Source organism: Clinocottus analis, unplaced genomic scaffold (genome assembly GCF_023055335.1).
Source record: "Clinocottus analis isolate CAN_PGR_092001 unplaced genomic scaffold, fCliAna1.0.p SCAF_1, whole genome shotgun sequence".
Classification (NCBI taxonomy): Eukaryota; Metazoa; Chordata; class Actinopteri; order Perciformes; family Cottidae; genus Clinocottus; species Clinocottus analis.
In genome coordinates, this window is record NW_027175820.1 from 22,284,527 (window position 1) to 22,298,462 (window position 13,936).

Genomic DNA, 13,936 nt, shown 5'->3' on the forward strand with positions numbered 1-13,936 from the left:
TGCAGGATAATGATTTTCCTTTTATGCTCCTCATATTCAATTGTAAAACACATTTATATGTGTAATTTTCACATGCAAGATGTCGTAGTTGTATTTACATACTGAGGACTTTCCTATTTCATGTCTTTCTTGCGCTCGCATTACGGCTCTGACTTAATCTGACCGTGTTCCCGCTCACATCGACGGGCTGTAAATATCTGTATGTTGACGCTTTACAAAGCAGGCGTTTCAGGATGAGATGACAAGACCGTCTCATCTGCTTCATCTGGACCCGAAACAGGAAACACAGTTTGTCCAACAAATTGCAGCCAGATAAACGTAACAGCTTTTATCGTATGTTTGTGAAATTTGTGTACTAATTGAGGGAATTACATTTGTGCTTTTGAACAAAGACGACAAAAAACAAGGTGTTGTCCACACACTACGGCGTCTGCACCCTCGTCACACCGGTCCCCACTGTGTGACCGTCTGGGATCGTCTAAAATGTCACATGTCTGGTTATGTTGCATTGCTGGAAAACCCTCTCCTTTTGCTTCTTTCAAAAAAAAAAAAAAAAAAAAAAAAGTTCCTTCTGGTTCACGACGTGGTGTAAATCTTCCACCACAGCACATATTGTTTGTGTTATTTGGGTTTTGGTTGCCTGATGATGACATGTTTTAAGTGAACACTCTGCCATGAAAATGCATACAAATTTTTATGTGGCGCCGTCGTCAGCTGTGTGTCACTTGTGGTTTCAGTTTGACTCCATTGTTTATAGCCGCTTGCGTGTGAAGTCTTGATTGCCAATTTTTTCTCTCCAAAAACTCCTCCGTCTGACTTAACAGGTTACAAAACAGCTTTTACCTCCTTGAAATAGCCTTTAAAGATCAATATGATGTAGGAAAAAAAGCATCTTTTGCAGAAGGTGAGATGGAAAAGTATTAACAACGCCGCGATGGTGTTATGTTGAAGCCCCCTGAGCTCCATTTCCTGTCTCACCCAAAGCCGCTGTCATTGTCCTGGGAGTGGACACAGGAAGTGGAACAACAGAGGAGTGGTGCTGTTTACTCCCACAGCTTCGAGTGCTGGTTTTCATAGAAGCCCCCGAGTAGCCATCATTAACTCCATCCCACACTGAGTCACAAGAGAAGCACATTGTAACTCGCCGTTTCCCATCAAGGTCATTTACGAGCTTTCGCCTTGACCTCGCACTATTTCATTGTTTTGTTTTTGTGCGCTTCGCCGTGAAGTTACATTGAAGCTTTGACTGAAACTAGTCGGATTAAGTTGCAACAATATTCCTCTATTCCGGGAATGTATGTAAGCGCAAACTAGATACAAGTTGTTGGTGCAGAAGTCGCAGAGATATCAGAGCACACAGTAGAGTGCAATATCGTTTTTTCTTCCCTACAATGTTGTCCTTGGAGCTGCTGCTATATTCCTGCATTAATTTCCTTCCTCTGCTTTCTCCCTCCACTCTCTCCAGTCCACCTCAGGCAATAACAATAATAGGTCCTGCACAACCCAGTTGGGCTTTTAATTTAGCACACACACAGACACACACACACACACACACACACGGCACACGGCACTTCCTCCAGTGTCATTTTTGCGTGTCGGTGGAATGCAGAGGGAGTTGGTCATTCAGAGCGACCGGCCACACAGTTATCCTCTGCCGGCTGCACCGGCGGGCCTGAGGGGCCTTCAGTCATTTTTAATTACGGCGTGCGCGGCGATTCCAGCGTGGACTTGTTCCAGCGCCGCTCCGGCCTCACTGGCTCAGGTGTCTCGGTGACACACTTCCTGTGACCTGAAATACCAGCAGCACGACGGCCGACGCGTCGTCGTCGATTTGATTTCCACGACTCAAACTTTTTTTTACCTTTCATGATTTCCTGTTTCAGTCTGGTGAGCCGGGGTTTGTTTGTTTAATTAATACATATTTTAAAATCCGACTTACAGTCCAAAACTAAAAAATAAATTGTATTATGATATAAAGAAGAGAATCGCAAAGCCTTACATTTTGAATCTTTTTTTTTTTTCATCGATAACTACTTTGGATGCCCATCTCCGACAGAAAATATCATACTTATGAGATAATAAAGTCATTATAAGATTATAAAGTCGAAATTAGGAGATAAAAAGTCATAATTATGAGATAAAGATTCATTATTATGAGATAGCGTCGCAATTATGAGATAAAAAGTCTAAATTATGTTTTTTTTTTTGTCTGAATAGGATTCCATAGCTTCCCAACATGTCATATAAATGCGCTAATCTTCATCCTTCTAAACAATTTGCCACTGAAAGGGTGAGGAAGCGATGCGGTGATGATCCACGGTGACGTCTCGGCGCGCTGAAGCCCGGATGCTTCTCAGTATTTCTCACTCTCGCTTTCCCACAGATCACATTTCAGGAAAGCATCATCTTCTTCCGTCCGTCTCCAGTTCGTTGGCGCGACTCTCTCACACTTTGCCGGCGCTCTGAGTATTCTGGTCGGATCTCATGTTCCACACCCGGCCAGCGCTTCCTCCTCGAGACCGGAGAGCGCGGCACAGAAGTAGTGATGTTCGGTTCAGGCCTTGAACACGGCGCCGTCGGTGCACGAGAAACAACAAACAAGTCCACATGTCCACTCCCTTCAGTTCATCTCATTCCTCTCTAATGGGTCACCAGGGCGGTGAATCTAGCTCAACTAGAGATTAAGAGTTATGATGCATTTATTTTCAGGTAAATCTGCTCCAATTGTTTGAGGCTTGTTATTCATTTTGTGGCAAAACTGTAAAATCCAGAGGAATCAGGTACTTGTGGACATGAGTTGTGTACATTTTGACCAAAGGGTGGTTCCTGCTTCTCAGATTGTTTATTTTGACAAACTTTTATAGCCACAAAGTGGTGACAAACAGTTTACCAGACCCCCTCACGTTTATCTTTCGTTCTACTCCGACTTTTGACAAGATTTAAGTTTTGTTAATTGATGTCTGAGAAGTTTTGTTTGTCACAAATCAGAGTTGTCATTTTTAACTTTGTGTTTGCGTCACAGCTTTATTTCAACTATTCATCTCTTTCCATCACTATCATGGTTCAAAATGAGTAATTCACATTTTTATTAAGAAACCTTTTGTGTCAATTTAGAAAATGTAGTCAGTCATGATATCAACATTTTTGGATTGCATCACAATATGATTCCTTTGAACAACGATAAATCATCATAATGAATTATCTCCTAGCCCTATTTTAGACCTTTAATTTTTTTTTTTTTAACAAGATAAACATCTTGATTCTTGTTTTTATCGTGACCAAGATGCATTCTGATCGGGACATTTTACAACCGTGGTAAATGAGAGCGACAAAGCAAAGAGAACAAAGAGAAAACATCAGAACATCTGTCCAAATCTGCCCCAATAGGACTAGTTACATGTCTGTTGTTGTTGTTAAATAGTTATAATAAAATAACTAAATGGGTTTTCTTATTGGGTCTAAAGTAGTTTCAGATTAGTTGTCATTGTTCTTTTAAAACCGTCTGAAGAATTGGAGCAGCTTTCAGTCACTTTGAGCATCCGTAAGCTACTGTGAGAAATATTTCCTGACTTGGCAAAGTCTCGCGGTGCTGAAAAAGAAAAGTCCAGGTTCTGGAGCAGTGAGCACAGTCTACACAGTTCAGCTTTGAGGAAACATTTGCATGTATTAACTGCAATTTGAACAAAACCTCAAAACCGAAACGTTAAAGACGCTGACTGCAGCTTTGGCATCCCGCGCTCCTCGTTTTCCACTGACCCAAATTAGCGTCAAACACGGTCATTCGGCAGCGAGTTAAATACAGGGAGAAGTTTCAGTTGGCTGCCGGGCCACATCCTCATGTTACAGTCAATTTACCACAACGTCTAGAAACAAAGTTAACCTCTGTCAACCTTTTTACTTTGTAGAAGCCATTATCCAATAATGTGTTTTACACATTAAATAGTGTTTTGACTCTTCAAAGTAGAAAACTGTAAGTTAGGTCTACCTCTGCAGTCTAGAAAATCAAACTCTGCTATTAAATGGTTTATTTAATAAGGGGGGCAGTGCAAAAAACCTTCTGTAAATGTGCCAGCGTTGTCCAAGAGGCTATTTTTCATGTGTTGTCCTGAGCGGCAGATGTTAAAAAACAAACCTAAAAACAGAAATAAGATGAAATATACAAGGTTATGTCATATCTATACCTAACTCTACATCTATCATCTATGGGCTTTAACCTCTTCTATTTGTTTCTTTGTTGAGGCTTTAATCGGGAGAACTAACAAGGATAAACTTCTGCTGACAAGCTAACTGCTAGCACGCCTGCTAGCCAGAACATGCTAAGGCTACTCGGTAACAAACCCCAAACTTTGTTTGTATTTTTCTTTGGAATTTTTCTAAAAGGTTTTGATGGAAGAATTGGGAAAAGCTCTCCTAGCTAACGCGCTTGCTTCCTGACTGGAACCCACATTTCTTGACAGAAGTCTTAAAACCATCAGTGACGTGGATTCGTGTTAGCTAATTAGCATGTCGCCGGGACTGCAGACTTCTGTGTCCTCCGCTGTCTTCACGTTGCCCCACGCGGAGTCCAAACACGCCGGACTAATGTGTGTATAGTGCGCCGCTCGACGAGGTCAAGGCGGTTCACCGTGAGCTACAGCGTTGCCTCCGGGTCGAAGGCGAGCCCTTTCAGCGCGACACACCAGAGGCAGAGTTGTGTTGCACATTGATACATTTAGGGTGCAAGGAATGGCGACCTGTAATTATGCGTCTGTGTGTGTGTGTTTGTTGGACATGTCGGTGCTCGCATGGCACCGCCACTCATCAATCAGCTGACCTCTCCGTTCCTTTCACGCAGCCGGGGCTTGTCCTCTTGAACTCTAAAGAAATGACCTGTATGTGGTGCATGGATGGATCGGACATGCTGCTAACATGTCAACATCTACTCTAGATTGTCATGGTGTCTTTTTTTTTTGTGCTCTTTATGATCACTTGGATCATGCTTCAGTATTGTCAAATACACATTACGTTGTTAGATGTTGCAGTTGACCCCTGTGTTGCTGCTACAACGATATGAAATCCCCATTTCATGCTCGTGAAGTTGGTGGACAACACAAACATAATGTACAGCTGGATGACCACGTCCATGTAAGTTAATCTTTAAACCAGTTAGACATCCAGCTTTTGTTTGGACGCCACTGAGGTGAAAATGCCAGATAAACTAAGTTATAGACAATTCACACAAAATCACATATTCTTGAGCAAGGCATGAAGATTTATTTTTATATCTTTTTCTAAAGTACGTGTTACTGTCTATCTTCCTCAGACTCCAATGGAGACTCTTGGTTTCAACTTAAACTTTTTTAATTGTGTTGACTCACCATGGATGTTTTAATCGGCCAGAAACGAAAGCTTTTATTCAAACTGGATGACCGTGTGTGTCCTCGACAGTGATGACAAAAAGGGATAAAGGTATTTTGTGCAATTCTACTATGCAAAGTAATTACAACCAGCTCCCTGTTTGCCCGCTTTAAATGCAACAACACTACACAACACTGTCATGCGAAAGTTATTTACGGAAAATGCTGCCGGCGCGTTGTTTAATTTTCTTTTCTTTTTTAACACATTCGGTATCTCCATCAAAGAGCAGTCTCATTTACTCATGCCCATCCCTTCCTTTTTTTAGTTTTACACAGGGTTTTTATGACTGCTTGTACTGTACAAGTTTTATGTCTGAAGGGCAATGTCTTCATCCTGTAACGATGAGGGGGGGTTGGGCCTGCGCTTGAAGGCAGCATGGCCCATTAAAAGCAGGGAAATGAGTTCCTGTGTGGTATTTATACTGCACAACACAGTCTGGCTTTCTGTATCTTATCTGTGCTGTAATGCTTTGCCATAATTAGCACCTCCTCTCACACATGCGATGATACTTGTGGACGCCAATAAACTAAGCACACCCTTTTTGTTAAAGAGTAGAAGTACTTTCCAAATATTTTTTTTTTTTTTAAAGTATTCAGGAAACTGACTCAGTCAGCAATAAAAACGTCAAACATCTTCCATCCAACAACATTCCTGTGACATGAAACATATCAAAGTTAATGGCTGCAAACCTTCCAGGAGGATTTAAATCCTGCTTCTCCGCCACTTTTTACATTATGTAAATATGTCTCTTGGCTAATGGTGGAAATTAAAACAGACTCTTAACAACATTTAGTTTGGCTTAAGCTCAAATTACAGCTGAATTCAACACAAACATTTTTCTTTTAAACAGTTTCTGAGCTGTTTTGAAACAAAAGGGTGCGACATTATACAATAGTTCTAAACTAGTACATTTAATGAGGCCAAACATGCGTTGAAATAGTGATACAACTAGTAAATACTAGGTGACACTCCTGTTTTTATGTACTTCACCCAGCGTGGCACTTGGCACAGCTTCCCAATTATGAACACACCCACTGAAACAATTACTGGCCTTTTAGCTCCGCTGACCGGCACGTGAAGAATGCTTTGATTTTCATTTTACTTCTTTAAGTGTAAGGTTTAATACATGTAGCATCCAAATAACATCATCGTGGAAAAAGTATTGTCGTTGTGTGACAGACACAATATGGGTTGGGCTGTCGTTGTTCCCCAGCAATGAAAACAACACTATCAAAAAATCATTAAGCCGCTAAACATGGCACGGCGGAGCCGTCAGATTGACAGATGAAACCAGAATGAAACGAGTGAACAAAGACGTGAGAGTTCACGATCCAGTGCCAACTCACTCGCAAGCCTTTTGTGTAACGCATTCAAACTCCCAGTGGCTAAAAGCTCAATAACTAAAAGCTAATAGCCTTGAATACACAAGCTTAGCCTCGAAGACGGTGACACACACACACACACACACAGCGTTTCCCAAAGATGATTTCACTTCGTAGAAAGCTGGCCAAACTTGATCCTTCGCTCCTCGGCAACAATGGCAGCCATTGAAGAGACGGACTCGCTTGGCTGAAGCTGTCCTTTGGTTTCCTGTCGGAGGAAACTTCCAAACGGGCATTGTTCAGATTACAGAAAGCGAAGCGTGACCATCATTCTACATCTGTCAATACGTCACGTGCATTTGCGAGTCTCTTTTCCGTGAACCTCATGGGAGGTGTGAATCTCCACCGGCCTCAACGTTCAATTACGAGTCGCCTGTCGACGATTTTAATGCACCATAATTCTGGATGCATCTTTTCTGTATTTCTGCAAGTTATGTCCTTTTCATTAAAAGATACAAGCACTCCCATGAAGCATGACCGTGCTTCCAACAGACACACACACACACACACAGACACACACACACACAGACGAGAAACTCGCGCGCTGAAATTAAAACAAAATCCCGATTTATGTCTGCACCGATGTTGAACTGTTCATCTTGGAATTAAGAAATGACCTCACCAATATTCAGACCTACAAAACCAATAAATATGCAATTCGAAGTTGGTTAAAAAGACTTCTTCCAGATGTTTTGCCGTCATAGTTTGAAAACCAGTCCATCTTTTGAAATGCTTTGAGTTTTATTAAATCTACGGCACTTGAAAAGTGAGGGGGAACACTTTTTTTTTTATAATCCCGACCACTGCACATCGTTATTTCCATGTGTCGCTCACGCTGCCCAAGTACAGATGGATTTATCCATTAATCTCAATTTTGGTGAACTTTGATAACACTTGATCTGAGTTTGAACTCAAAGCAAAAACATTTGTGTCCTTGGTTTTACATTTTGACTGTGCACATCTGCGTTGAGCTTGGGTCAGTCCCGTTCTGCTGTCTCTTGAGGGGGAAAAGAACCATCAAACAGATTCCAGGCTCAGATTACTGGACTGTGATTGCTAATCCCTCATTCAGGTGAAGTAACCAGATCTGTTGCTGGTTCAGTTGTTTGAGGACATAAATGAAGAGGAGGCCACTGCAGGCTTCTTCCAGCTGTTGTATATCCTCCACCCCCCCCTTCCCTTTGTCACTTCCTCCAGGGCACAAACCTCCAGCTTATCTACATTCAGCATTTTTCTTTTAAAGTTACCGTGCGCACACACACACACACACACACACACACACACGCACGCATAGCGCTCAGGTGAGAATGACATCATGCCTCAAACATTCTCTTCTTCTTCTTCTCCTCTGCTCACCTGTGGCTGTGCAGTCTCACAGGTCGTCACCGCACAACCCCAGGGTGTGAACGTGCATCGGAGCCGTGTTTGAACACAGCACTTTGTGTCACAGTTCACAAAAAGTGCAACGATGGTGATCGTGTGTGAAGGTTTTCAGCATCACTGTCATTTCAATGCTGAAGTTGAGCACGTAGGTCTGGAGAGTGAAGCGTTTATATGTGAACCGAGAAGTCATTTTACTCTTGGACACAAGAGTAGCATTCACAAAGAAGGTTTTTGTGTATCACTTGGACGACAACTGAATTTGTGTGGGTGGATTCAGGGAGTCTGGGACCAGTTGGTTGTGAAGAGTATGCGAGTGCAGCAACGCCAGAGTTTTGGTATTTAAAAAAACAAGCTTCATGACGTATCGGAGGTTTAACCACGAGGAAATGATGATTATCATTGTATCATCATGCAGAGGCTTCATCTCGAGTTTGTTCACACACTTTTTTTTGTCACTGGAGGTATTTAAACTAAGCTCGCTGCTTTGTCTTTCAAAAAAAAGAACACAAAATCTGTGTAAACGGCAGAATGTGACACCGTTTCTCTCCAGTTTCCTTCCTTCTCTCGTTTCACTCTCTTTACATATTATTTCTTAGCTCGTTGTTAGTTTGAATTTTCCCTGTTTCAAATGAAGTAAACACCCGTTATCTAGCCAGCTCTCTGTGGCCGCCACTTTGTTTATTATTCCCTCCTTTATAATATCCTTTTTCAAAACCGGTCTGCCAAATATTCATCATACAAGGATTAAATAAAAACCAAAGAGGCTGGTCTGTTTCTCGGTTGTCAGACAGCCAGAGGAGCCCATTTTTATTTTCTACCAGGTGACCTGTGCTCGTAGGTCACGGCACTTTTGCTTGAATATATTTAGTCCCGTCTAGTTTATGTCTTAGAATAAAGCCTGTAATTTGTCCATAAGTATCTTTTAATCTTTTAAAATGACCATAGCAAATGTCTGAATGAGAACAAACTGATTGAGCAAAAGCAGAGATAGTATTATTTATTTTTTAATGATGAATTCACAATGTGAATGCAGTTGTAAAGCAGTAGAGGTGGTTGTTACTGGGGAGATCTTTTGTGTTGAGTTTTGTTGCTGCTGCTTTTCCTGAAAGAAGTGTGTTAGTTGGTTTTCCTCCTGTCATTGTAAACAGAAGCAGCCAGCATGGCTACAACCCTAAATCCCTCCCTCCTTCCCTATCCTTTAAGCAGCGAGCTGACCATCTGTTCCAGGCGCCGGGCCCTACCTCGGTGCTACACAGACACACACAGACACACACATGTACATTCATCACAGTCAGGTAATACCATGTCATCGGCTGTGTGTATGGATTGAGCTTAATGCAGTTAGATTGAACGCTTTGTTGGAGGTTAAAGGTGGCGTGTGTGTGTGTGTGTGTGTGTGTGTCTCTGTTTGGAAGAGAGCAGCGGTCCTGTGTGCAGCGTTTGTCACAGCAAAGTCGCTGAGGAGACGCATGGCAGGAGATGTTGGACGTGGGGCGACAGGAAATGACCGGCGGTGCAAGAGCCCTTTGTGCTCCCCTCTGCGCACCAACTAAACGTGTCCCTGTCCCATTTCCTGTTTTCACTTTTTCTTTTTTTTTTTCCCCCCTCCTGCCATGGTCATGCTGCTCATGCAAATTCTGAAGAAAAAAACCTGACATATTTATGATTTACTCTTTTAGTTAGGTGTGGTCTTTCCCACCGTTTATACGTGTAAACAGAGCGAGAACAATTGAGACATTGATCGGCGCTGCAACGCTGTAGAAAATGAATGCTACATGCATTTGTTCCAGCTTGTCAAACATGAGCATTTGATCCCTTTTCTTTGTCATACATGAAAATTAAGTCAATATATTTGTTCAGACCAAACCAAACATGTGAAAGAGCTACTTCACGCTGTATGAAACGACGGCACACATGGCGACTTAAGTGACACAGTACGCCGCCAGTCCTCTCTACCCTTTTTAAAAACTGTTTTTTCAATTTGTTGTGGTGCACTTTGTGACGTCCACCCTTAAATGGTATTCGTATTATATTTATTATCATTATTACAGGCATCATGATAGCCAGGATATTAAACAAAAGTACTCAATAGCGACCTGCAGTGCTCTGCTGTGGCTTTCTTAAGAGCCATCACGTATCGATTTGGTTTATTTATTTGACATTTTGCAGACACACAACCATCCCCATGCAATGCTGAATATGTTAGTTATCGCTGACGGGAACATTTTGCCCAATTTTTGCTGAATGCTTGCGTGTGTTTCCGACTCAATTCTCCATTCATGACTAGCTTGAATTGATTCATTCAGATGTGGTCTATGAAAGAATTGTGCTTCAGAAACCTGATTTTTTTTGTCAGCAGCTTAGTCACTTCTCTCTCTCTCTCTCTCTCTCTCTCTCTCTCTCTCTCTCTCTCTCTCTCTCTCTCTCGCCGTGGCCTCCTCTCACCCCATGATGTCCCTCTGCTGTGTATGACCCAAGGAGCTGGTGAAGGGCGTGATTGTGTCTTCTTCAGTAAAGAGGCCGGCAGCTGTAGGTCTCGGCGTTGGCGAGGGCTTATTGTGTGTCCTCGGGAGCGTGTATGTGTGTTAATGGTAATCCCGCAGATCCAGATGACTTATCCGTCATCCTTTATGAGTGTGCATGTCGGGGCTCCAGCGACAAACAATTTGGCCCTTTTTTAGATTACATAATAGCACACGAAGTCCCTGTGTCATAATCCGACACATTCCGTAATCTGGATGACTGCAGAGGGCTTTGGTCTGGATTTGGATCAATTCAACAGTTGGTACAAGTCTGCGTTTTGTTGCTGTTGCACATCATGGATACATGCAGCGTCATTCCCGCTGCTGCGGCTTCAAACGAGTGATATTTCGATTTTTCTGACCGATCCTAAATCTTCAGGGTATTGATGGATATTTGTGCTTCTCTCTTCTGCTCCGCAGAGGTAATGTCTTGACTCGGCGGTCCCTCCAGCCCAGTGAAGGACGCGCCAGTGCCGAGGGCCCGCCGCTAATGGGAACTCCTGCTCCGCCATGAGTGCTCGTGACGGCGTCGGCGGCGCCGGCGGCATGGGCACCCTGGGCCGGCGGCCGCGCTTCGAGAACTCCGAGTTCACCCTGCGCATCTACCCGGGCGCCCTGGCCGAGGGCACCATCTACTGCCCGATCAGCGCCCGCAAGACCACCACCGCCGCCGAGGCCATCGAGCGCGTCATCGAGCGCCTGCAGCTGGACCGCACCCGGTGCTACGTCCTGGCCGAGGTGAAGGAGTTCGGTGGGGAGGAGTGGGTGCTGAACCCCTGCGACTGTCCCGTGCAGAGGATGATGCTCTGGCCCCGCGTGGCCTTGGAGCTCCGCCCGCTGTCCGGCGGCGAGGATTACCGCTTCCTCCTCAGGCAGAAGAACCTGGACGGCTCCATCCACTACGGCGGCAGCCTCCAGATGTGGCTGCAGGTCACGGAGGAGCGCCGGCGCATGGTGGAGCGCGGGCTGCTGCCGCAGCCCGACTCTCAGGGCGACCACTCGGATCTGTGCCACCTGCCGGAGCTCAACGAGCGCTCGCTGCTGGACAACCTGCGCTCGCGCTTCCGGCAGGAGAAGATCTACACGTACGTGGGAAGCATCCTCATCGTCATCAACCCGTTCAAGTTCCTGCCCATCTACAACCCCAAGTATGTGAAGATGTACGATAATCACGCGCTGGGCAATTTGGAGCCGCATATTTACGCCGTGGCGGACGTGGCGTACCACGCCATGCTGCAGAGGGAGAGGAATCAGTGCATCGTGATATCTGGGGAGAGCGGCTCCGGGAAGACGCAAAGCACCAACTTCCTCATCCATCACCTGACCGCTCTCAGCCAGAAGGGATTCGCCAGCGGAGTGGAGCAGATCATCTTGGGGGCCGGGCCCGTGCTGGAGGTAAGTCAACAAATGCGCGTTCTTGTCGTTTTGCAAATGTGCTCTGCCGATGACGAAGCGGCTCATTTAGAGACTGGAGGGCAGACCGAAGTTACACAAATGACGACTTCAGACTCCACTGCAACGAGACGACATTGAAATGAGGCTAGACTCCCGAAAGAACTGACTTGAGACTTGGTGTGGGTTTGCCTCAAAAGACACACTGTTCTTGCTAATAATGCAGCCTTGACATAGTTGTAAGAGAACGATAACCGTCTTCTGGAGTTATTCAAGTCGTACCAGTGTGTGTGGTGCTGATGTTTGCCTGTGTGAATGGATTGATTCCTGCGTGTTTCTATCATTCTGTGCCTTTTTAACATCAGTTACACAACTGCTGCTCAGCCACAACCGTCTCTGTGTCGCGTCCGCCCCCCAACGCAGAGGTTTTATCACACTTTGGGTCCATCTGTGTGAGGGTTATGTCGCTCACACACAGAGGAGCTCTCTATCTGCCAACAAGTGGTTATCAGTGGTTATAGTATTATTCCTGTTGATGACTGCCATTTGTTTTGTTTTTTGCACGAGGGGAAAGATTGTCTGACCGTAGACCTCGCAGAGGCCTCGGCCAAAGGTCGTGAAGGAAACCGGCTGTTTTCATATCTCTCGAGACATTCCACTCATATTCTTTTACTTCTTCTTCGAGGAACCTGTCTCTTTAATGCACGCCCGTCGTGAGCCTTCGACAGGTTCACAACCGCACATTGTTTTCTCGTTTTGACTTCAACTGAATTCCTGGCGGTTACATAACACCCTCTTACTGTCCGCACAATGCTGCCAGTCAGGAAGTCAAGCACTGGTTGCTTATTGGAAAGAGTGTTGTTGTGTTTTATAAAGGGGCTGTATCGTATCGCCCAGTGTCGCGTCACCCGACCACCCGCCCGTTACACTCGATTCAAGTGCAAAGAGCGAGGGCAGGGCTCACAGAAATGTATATATTCTAGTATTTCTTCATCTAGTTGGAGTCGGCCATGATGGTGCAAATGTGTTTAAAATCTTACCTCGACTTTAAGGCCACTCATTTTTTGCGATTGTTACGATAATATTTCAGTTCCTCCTGCCTGGTTCCCCGTCTTAAAGTCAAGTTGAAACTTGGAAGCTTAGACGTCAGGTTCAAAGGTAACTGGCAAGACAACAATCTTTGCAACAAGTAGCTCTCCACTGCGTTTCATTGCCTTCGGTTGAGCAAACACGGTTCCCAGGAATGCCATTCACTGGTGTGTCTCCGCGGTTAATGAGTAAGTGTGTTGGGTTAATCCTCGACGCTGCAACACGAGTGAGTAGTTTTGAGTGCAGAGGAGCAGCCTTTAATTGTTTGCACAGTGAGATTGCGTATCTGCCCGCTGGTGATTGATGCCAAGAGCTGCTGTGCTACTCGAGAGAGGAAGAGAGAGAGAGAGAGAGGGAGAGATTACCTCATAGGAGAACTTCATCTTCATTTCCTTGTAGACGAGGAATGATGGATGCGTTTTTAAGGTATATGTCATCACAGGATTTAGTATGGAAGTTTGATGTCCTGGTAGGACATCAAAGGAAAAAAAAAGTGCTGACCTCTACTTGAGTTCATGTTCTTGAGTTTGAACTTAACCTTGACCTCGGCATTGGGTTTTAAGAGCTGGGCCTCAGTCTGCAGGTGTTGATGGTTGGAGTTGCTTAAAGCCATTTGTGACTCCAGAAGGAGCTGCACAAAGTCTGATAAATGTCCTCAAGTGATGTCACTTGAGTCGGTCTCAGTCGGGTCCGAGAACTAAACAAAACAATGGGGAGAAGTGAGCGCAACAGATTTCTGTGTGGCTCCTCTTCTCTGTGTGAGGCCCATTA

The 13,936-nt window shown here is 44.5% G+C and overlaps 1 protein-coding gene across 13 annotated transcripts in view; it reads left to right on the top strand.

Annotated features, from left to right (window-relative positions):
- Nucleotides 1-13,936, top strand: part of myo9aa (myosin IXAa) — a 97,145-nt gene that overhangs the window by 11,056 nt on the left and 72,153 nt on the right. For all 13 annotated transcript variants that reach the window (XM_068571410.1, XM_068571315.1, XM_068571333.1 and 10 more), the window contains exon 2: nt 11,105-12,079. In XM_068571410.1, coding sequence (XP_068427511.1) covers nt 11,195-12,079 — 885 coding nt within the window. In that variant the 5' untranslated portion in view covers nt 11,105-11,194. The remainder of the gene's footprint in view (nt 1-11,104; nt 12,080-13,936) is intronic.